General features: G+C 45.9%; 1 protein-coding gene across 1 annotated transcript; it reads right to left on the bottom strand.

The window, feature by feature from the left end:
• Positions 1 to 2,276: 2,276 nt before the first annotated feature.
• On the bottom strand, positions 2,277 to 8,398 carry LOC123442846. Its single transcript, XM_045119007.1, has 11 exons — positions 8,255 to 8,398; positions 6,774 to 6,958; positions 6,421 to 6,602; positions 5,576 to 6,298; positions 5,380 to 5,436; positions 4,765 to 5,104; positions 4,487 to 4,686; positions 3,474 to 3,556; positions 3,286 to 3,387; positions 2,902 to 3,088; positions 2,277 to 2,810 (listed from the first exon to the last, which is right to left on the bottom strand). Exons 2-11 carry the CDS (start codon positions 6,955 to 6,957, stop codon positions 2,721 to 2,723), a joined length of 2,148 nt encoding a protein of 715 aa, XP_044974942.1. The 5' UTR covers position 6,958; positions 8,255 to 8,398; the 3' UTR covers positions 2,277 to 2,720.
• Between the last annotated feature and the right edge of the window lie 543 nt (positions 8,399 to 8,941).

Raw genomic sequence — 8,941 nt, 5'->3', positions numbered from 1 at the left:
CACTGCCTCCGCAGAGGAAGAAGGCGCGCGCCGGAAGAGGAGGAGCTCCCGGCGTAGGAATAAGCTCTCGCCACCGAGGACGAGCCCACGGCCGAGGACGGCATACGGCCATGCCGACGGTCGTACTCCTCCGTCTCCCGGACGAGGAAGCTCGGCGGCGGCGAGATGCCGCGGTTGGTCCACCTCTTCGCCCCGCGCTTCCTCGCGGTGTCGGAACGGACGCGCTGCTCGCGCTCGGGGTCATTGCCGCCGCCGGATCTGCTGCCGGAGCCGCGTCCGGAGCTCCACATGCGGCCCCACATGGCGGCTGGAGGCGGAAGATAGTCGCCGGTGGTGAGAAACGTGAAGAGGGGTGGTGGGGAATTGCGTGGCTCGGCGGCGACGGGGGATAGGGTTTCGATCCGCAAACGCGCCGCGGAACCGTAGATATAGTGGTCGGGATGTGCGGTTTGCGGACCGCAGTAATTTTTTTTACGGGCCGGACGAGTATGCGGGCTCTGTGGGCTCTGTTCTGGCCGAAAAAATGGACCGAATCCACATACTCGCCGGAATTTTACAGGTTTCGGTTTTTTACGGGGTCTGCTAGAGTTGCTCTTAGAGGAAGGAGAAGGTGTGGGTTGTGCTGAAGATGGAATGCTATTGGACCAATAGTAGCACCAGTAAGATTTGGTTCCAGGTCGCTGTTGTGGCATCGGTGTGTGTGGCGTCCAAGCAATATGCAGTGTATCGACGACCACGACATCCAGGGAATCAATAGCACGGTGACGTCGAGTAGATCGATGACAGCGACATCCAGGGAAGTGGCAGCACAACGATATCCAGGCGATTGACGACGCCGATGTACATGAGGTCAACGTCGATATTGTCCAGCCACAGCGATATCCAGACGATTGACGACGCCGATGTACATGAGGTCATATTGTCCAGCGGTCGGCAGTGGCCGTGTGTAGACGATCTGCACCCGTGGGCTGTGTTCGCGACTGTAGGCTAGTGCATCGAACGCAACCCAGCAAATTCAGTTGCCGGCCTACGTGCTGCGATCAGATATGTGTACACATTCAGGGTAGTCTAGTCCTTTCATGTGTGTGTAAATGGAAAAGGAAAAGGAAAATCAATAAAAGAAAGGAAATGGCATGGTAATCAATATGTCCATGAACTGGGTGACAATTTTGCTAAGCATGTCTTAAGAGTGGCATTTTTGCGAAGCCGCATGTTCAAAGTGGCAAATAAGGCGATGTCACGTTGGAGGAGCTCGCGCTCGAGCACGATGGAGGCATGTGCAGGAAGGCATCGATGCCACCTGGAGGGTGCAAATTGTGAAGATTTTGAATTCTGCAGGAAGAGCTGCAGAATTTGGACGAGCTTCACTAGGTTTACAATATTTGGTCTGCCATTGCATCGAAAATATTGAATGGAGGGGAGCTCCATAGGAGCAGAATTTTGAAAAATTCAAAATCTATACTTTTATGTTTCATTTAAAAAATACACATATACCTAGAGGCATAATGTACATGCGTGTGGCTTTTGGTGAAATACGTTGAAACAAGGACCGTGAAAAAACACAAATATGTGGCTTTTCATCACACTGTCCATGATTTTTTTCCGGGCCCCAATTCAAGGTATATCATCATGGAAATTTAGATTTTTTTGAAACTGAAAATTTTGGATTTTTCAAAATACCGGCCTCCACAGACCTCGGCCAGCAAAAGTACATACTCGTGTAGTGTAAAGTTGAAAAGATTCCGCCCCGGCATTTCGCACCATAGGAACTATCCACTCATTGGCAATCTTTCATAGCATCTTCAACAGGCATTTAAAAAGAACTTTGCACGTTAAAAATTCATTTTTTTAGGCGTCGAGCAGCTAAAGCAATGTTGGTCCCGACGCATTAAAAGTGCTACAGTGACGTGCTATAACTTTATATTGGACTCGAAATTTTTATTCGGCTGTTGGAGATGCTCTCAAGGTGCCTTGCTGCTCAAGCTTGAGCGAACAAAGCCTTGTTGCCCCTATAATAGATAGACAGTTAGGCGGGGTTAGGGCGTGTGAGTTAGGACCATATTCTTCGCTTAGCAGCGTTGCATCCCATCCCAAACTTTCCCACCCAAACCGCCAGAATAGTCCAACATTCCAAACAGGAAGCTTACAGCCACAGACGCTGTGTAGCTATTTATCTCCACCGGCTGCCAGAAAAGGCAGAACTACTGGCTAAGCTAGGTACAAGAGCAAAACAAAGACATGGTGCTTCAGCGCTAAGAATCCCCCGGGTCGCATCATAAGAAAAAACAGTTCGGGTTTTCCCATTCCAGCTTTTGGAGTAGCCACTCATAAACCGCGAGAAGTTCAATTTATTCAGGCGCAATCAAGTATCGCCTCGAAAACAAACAGAAACAAGGAACCGCGCGCCCGCGCCTGCGCCCACTCAAAAACGCAGCAGGAGGATATGCTGCAGGTGCACTGTTAGCGTTAAGACCTTGTGTTGCTGTGAGATCTATCCTATGGTGCCTGAGACAAGCACCAGACTGATGGGTTACATCTGTACATCAGCAAAGGGGCATGGCGGCAAAAAAAATCTCAAACCCCCCAGCGGCTGCTTCGTGAAGAGGGTATACTGTGATCGGTGTGTTGTACTGTACAGAACCCATGGGCAACGGGAGAGGGGGTCCATATGGCTCCGGCAAAAAGCAAAATGTGGGCAGGATATGAGATCTGCAGCCCTGTCAAATCATGATGGCAGAGGCGAAGGTCCTGTTCCCGATCGCCTTGTAGCCAGGGATAGACCAGCCTTGCCTCTCGTTGTAAACTTCCACCTGCGAAACCACACAAAAGAAGGAAATGGGTGAGGTTTGAATACGCAGAAGAAATGATCAGTGATCCGGAGTAAGTTGTCGGAAACCGTACAGTTTCAACAGTTTCTTCATTGGATTTGGATCCGCCAATGAGGTACACATTGTCGTCCGCTGTCACCGCACACCCATATCCTCTTGGGACGCTGAATGGGCTGCCTATCCTCCACGAATTGGCATGAGGGTCAAAGATCTCCACAGTGGAAAGCATTTGGTCTCCATCGAACCCTCCCAGAGCATATCTGAAACATAGATTAATATCTTCATTGTAAGAAGAAAATTATGCTACAGATCTCATTACCTGACTGAATGCAAGAATTCAAATATTGCTAAAGGTTAATTTGTTAAACATTTTAGGAACTTGATGACCACAGGGCCAAGAGAAAGAGAGAGACGGGGGTGGGGTGGGGGGGGGGGAGGGGGGGGGTGGCTGGCTCACAAGGCTTCCCCCAGGACAGTAACAGAGTGTGATCCTCTTTTTGTCTTCATGCTTGCAAGCTGGGTCCAGAAGCCTTCCCTAGGATCATACCTTTCTGCTGATCTGTGGGAATTACAATCTTTCATTTAATATGCAGGCTTAAATGGTATAATCATCAAAAGAAGTGGAGAATGCTGAGGGACCATTACTGTAAGTATGAGTTGTCGCTGAAATCATAACCACCAACTACATAGAGGATGCCATTTAACTCGGCTGCAGCAGGAGCAAATCGCTGGAACAATATAGCAGTCGAATGAATACCTGTTGGTTTTAACATCGACATAGCGGGAAAAATGCATCATGGAGTGGATTAATGTACCACCCAAAAAGTGACGTGAAAATATCAGACATGTAGCCTTCTACAGACCTATGTACTCCCTCCGTACCTAAATATAAGTCTTTTAAGATATTTCACTAGGTGTCTACATACGAAGCAAAATGAGTGAATCTATACTCTAAATTATGTCTATATACATCCGTATGTAGTTCATTAGTGAAACCTCTAGAAAGACTTATATTTAGGAACGGAGGGAGTATATCAAACATGTAGCCTTCTACAGACCTATGTTCGCATCAATTTCTCTCCAGAAAAAAAAACACTATGCTAGTGCTAAAAGGATATCTTAGAGTAGATGCATAGAAACCTGTAATGCCAAAACAGATACCGAACTTCTTTCCTATTGATCATATGCAGCTACAAGTAAACCATAATACAATAATGCCAGGAACTCCATCCTTTAAAAGATAAATAATTCACCAGATTTAAGTGATTCAGAATATCAAATACTCCCTCCGTCCGGAAATAATTGTCCTAAAAATGGATATAATGAATGTATCTATAATTAAAATAAGTCTAGATACATTCATCTCTAGGACAAGTATTTCCGGACGGAGGGAGTATGCAATTTGAGGTTTTAAAACAACTTCCTCTCTTCACAGCATTTCTTTTGTTTGCTATATCTTATACTCCGTCTGTCCCATAATATAAGAGCATTTCTGACACTATACTAGTGTAAAAAACGCTCTTATATTATGGGACGGAAGGAGTAGATTCTAACCCTGATAACATATAACAAATGAGAACGCACCAATAATTTAAATTGCATATTAGGTTTACAACATTGCACTGAATATAAGCGTTAGAGGGAGCATGAGACCATACAGATTGCTGCATAGAAGGGCTGTATATCCAACTCCCAAGTACTGGATCAAACATCTCAACCTCTGAAAAAGATCGAGACTCGTCGCCCCCGCCAATAGCAAATATTTTACCATTCAATGTAGCTCCAGCAAGACTTCCTTTCTTCTGTTTCAAGCACGGGCATGTAATCCATTCATTGCTCACCCTGTTATAGCATTCCACTGATAAAAGCAATGCAGATAGTCAAACACCTTGAACTTCTACAGAGGTCTTTATTTGTCAGGCTGAACAGTGCTTACCTGTGTTATACCATGAATCGCCATCGCCGCCACCAAAAACAAAAAGATGATCATTCAGTGCAGCAACAGCAGCATATGCACGTGCTGAGCTCATTGGCCTCAGCGGCACTAGTCTGTCTGTTGTAGGGTAGAAGGAATCAGTGGATGGCAACCAGGTGATGCCATTATGGCCACCTATTAGGAAAATTGATGGCCCTTCCAGAATATTGTGTGGTTCACCAAGAAGTGCAGCTGAATACTCCAACTGTAATTTCCCATATTGGTATTGCAGTTCCTGAATTTTTCTTTCCATGTCCTTTACAGTTGCCCTCAATACAAGTATTTCTTCATCTGACTCAATCTGGAATGCAGGAGCACAATCAAGACAGAGGGAATGCATGCCGAGCATGCATGGGTAACATAATTAACTCAACATCATGCCCATCCAGAACGTAAAGTGAAGAAATATGGTTTCATGTTTCCAATAAACATTTGAACATGATTTGAAATCACATAGTTACTGACATGCCAAAATAAGAACTTGAGACAATGAGGAAAGCAGCTTCATCTATTTATACTTTCTTCTGCAGCAGATAATGATTTGCACCCAAAAGTTCAAAGTAAACAAGGTAATACCTGCTTTTTCCCAATTGCTTCGGTCTTCTTGGATAATTCATTGATGATCTGAAGCAGCTGCATACAGTACCAGAAATAGCATTACATGGGTGTGTGTATACGGAATAATACAAACCATAATTTTGAAAATCTGGAGCATAATGTGAAAATAATTAAGGGCAACAGATAATCAAGAAAACAGAATAGCATAGGACACCTCATCATTTGCACAACGTTGCTCAAAGGATGTGCTGTCCTTTAAAGGTGCATCACCGCCCAAGGTGGCATTTGATGGATCTTTGGCAAAAGTAGCACCTAGTGGTGATTCTTGAAGTCTGCTTCTACCTGAAGTAGAATCAACAGCAACCTCTGAGGGTTGGGCCTTCTCCTGCCGTAAAAGAGACAGTTCTTGCAACTTCTGCAAAACATCCATTGGGTCATGCTGTTGACCATGCACTAGATTGATTTGTGGATGGCCATCATTCACAGATTTTATTCCTTTCTCAGTCACACCATCATCCAAATCATCCCACTCAGCAGACTCCTCATCATTGCTCTTTGATGTTCTACTTGCGCTGGCATGGTCAGCATTTCTACCAAGTGAATCTGATGAACCAGCAAACTGTTCACCATCCGTTGAACCAGACTCGGTCGACACTACGCCATGAACAAGCTGTGCTCCTGTTGGAGATGGCAGAGACCCAGAAAGACCACATCTGTTTGGAGCAGCGTCGTCAACAGGAGCAGGAGGTCCAGAAAGATTCTGCTCGTTTGGAACAGCACGAACAGGAGCAGGTACAAACAAAGAAACCAAGTCTCTTGTTTGTGCATGGTCTAGCTCAAAGTGGAAGTGGCGAAACTTGTGATAATTGCCACTTATCACGCCTTTGTATATGTTCTCTGGAAGTGGTAGGCACTGAGTTCTGATGGAGACACGAACCTTCAGAATAAAAAGCAAGTCACTCACACATCACAATCAGTTTACAAAACTATAACCAGCAAAACAACACAGACAAACTGAAGTGACAGATACATTGAACACTAGTTGTTATATGCTGATACCTGTGCAGGATATTGTGTCTTTGTTCTACCATCATGACTCCAAGCAAATTGGTCAATGGTAAGCTGGCCAGGAGTGGCAGCTTCGAAAATGCCATGCAGTTTTCTGTCACTATAACTGAACAGAAATAGAGGCAGTCCAGGTTTAATATTCTTCACATAGGAGAAATGGCATGCAGGCAAACCTATCAAACACAAGGTAGAAAGACCATGTATTCGAAGTTAACGAGCAGTTCAATAAAGTACTTGATGAGGAACAGGCTAATGTTCCGAAAATCAAGCAAGATATGATGTCAGCAAGATATATTCACTGTAATGAAATTGCAAATGATACGAATCAAAAGATATGTACTAACCAAATAGCTGTTTAGAGAGGCATTCATTCATTGTTTTCTTGGTGCAGCCGAAAATAACTCCTGCTAGCGCATCTTCCCCAAGATTACGCGCAGGAAAAGATTGGTCACCATACCACCGTGTATTGCCTCGATCTTGTTTTGGTGCTGCAACGTTGTAGGTCTCTGCCTTCCGTCCAGTACCCATTCTTTGAAAAATTATCAACAATGCACAAAACACAACTATTAGTAAATATGAAGGTGTACTGCACCAACAAAATCATGTATAGAGACGTTATCACACAGATCAGCACAAATTACTATAGTAAACACAAATCTGAAAGTAGTGATCAAAAGAGTACTGACACACCCAACATCATATTATATCTGACAGCAAGATCGTACAAAAAAAAAGTGGCTCCTTCAAAACATCAAGACGTCCATAAACCCGAGCTTGTCAAGTACCTCCAAACCAGAACAATATGGGAATGTAGAAGACTATAGTTGTGTTTCCGTCAAAAGATTTATATGGTTCTATTTGTGACGCCAAACACCCACTGTTAGATAAAATTTCAAGAGGACCATACAAACACTGCCTGCAGCAACTAAGAAATTCCACGAGACGTGCAATCAGAGCAACACCTAAAACAGCACAAGAAAATAGATTCACCGCACGAGCTCCACGGCAAAATTACAGTGAGCTAACTCGCAGTCAGCGATGCAACTGAAGAAGGGACACACAACAGTAGAACACCACACCTACATGCCATTACCACCTCAAAACTCGGGGATAACAGTCACCAATCATACAGTGGCTCGCTACAGAAACCCTCCAATTCAGAACTGCAAAATTAGAACAAGCTATGCTACTCGCTCGAGTTGCTTCACAACATCCGCAGCAACAAAATAGCAACCCCGGAATGGACGTGTTTCGACAGGATTCCGCTCCCCTACTTCCGTGATTTTTTTCTCCAATGAGACCCATCAGGTAAAATCTCGTCCCCATAAACCCTGACTTCGTAGATCCCACACGGTTACTAGGTCCAAAAACAACAGAAATGGCAGCGACCAGTGACGCAGCACGGGGAAATCGCTGGAACGCCAAAAATATCCAAAGCCGTGCCCACGGCCACCCCACCAGTTGCTTAGAAAACACCAGAAAATTCCACCGTTTCCCGTCGAAAAATCAAACCGAGTCGCCGCGCACCTGAACCATCAAGCGCACCTACCCTCAACCTGCTCCACCCCAAGCTCGGATTCCGCGATGCCGGGTTCCGTACACCCGCAGCCGGCCCCAAGAACACCGAGCGGCCATGGCCGCATTGGCGCCCCTGCCCGCTCCAAATCGACCCGCGGCAACCTCAGGCAGACCCCCAAGCGGGCCGTTCGTGCCGCGAACCAGAGCAGTACAAAAACCCCACCAAAACCCGGGTCGAAACGGGGGGAAATCCGGCACGAAGCGCGCCCAAATCGGGGGACGGAGTCGGCGGGGAGGGGCCGCTCACCTCGCTGTGGCGCTGCGAACCGGCGGTCGCCGCTGGAGCCGCCGCCGCCTCGTTTGATCGCGTCGCCCGGCGGCCGCCTCGGGCGACGGCGAGAGAAGTAGGGAGCGAGCTTTGCGGGTGTGTGCTGCGTTGCGCGGCGGTCTCTCCTGCGGGGCAAAGCAAAGTGAGGCCTCTATTTGTGGGGCCGGACGACGTGAGGCGACCGGTGGGGCCGGCCCGCGCCCCTAGATGTCTGAGGACCCACCAACGCAAGAGCACGTCTCTGTCAGTCTGTCGCGCCTATGTGGCCCGTGAACAGGAGTATGTGCACCGTCACACCACATGGTTACTACTACCTCGGTTCCTAAATATAAGATTTTTTAGAAATTGCACTATAAACTATATACGGATATACATAAACATTTTGCTCCGTATATAGTCTTCTAATGGAATCTTTAAAAGGTCTTATATTTTGGAACGGAAGGAGTAGTTTTTTCGGTGTATCTAAATAATTGTAGTTGAAGAGTAGTTTTTCTAACTATAATTATTTAAATACAAAGGGAGTATGAATTAATAACACTCAAATTCTAAAAGTTGTTCACGATGGGACGATTTGATTTTATAACTTGTAAAATAATTTTATCCACTCATACAACTTGCATCCGATGTGCATATTTGGTCCTCATCCAATCACAGCCCGTCAACTCG

Source organism: Hordeum vulgare, chromosome 3H (genome assembly GCF_904849725.1).
Source record: "Hordeum vulgare subsp. vulgare chromosome 3H, MorexV3_pseudomolecules_assembly, whole genome shotgun sequence".
NCBI lineage: Eukaryota > Viridiplantae > Streptophyta > Magnoliopsida > Poales > Poaceae > Hordeum > Hordeum vulgare.
This window is presented reverse-complemented; position numbering and strand designations above follow the sequence as displayed.

Coding starts and splice junctions, on each gene's coding strand:
- LOC123442846 (XM_045119007.1), bottom strand. CDS start 6,957: ATGGGTACTGGACGGAAGGCAGAGACCTACAACGTTGCAGCACCAAAA. Junction 5,437..5,575: donor AACGTTGTGCAAATGATGAG/GTGTCCTATGCT, acceptor TACTGTATGCAG/CTGCTTCAGATCATCAATGA. Junction 5,105..5,379: donor AAGCAATTGGGAAAAAGCAG/GTATTACCTTGT, acceptor CCTGCATTCCAG/ATTGAGTCAGATGAAGAAAT.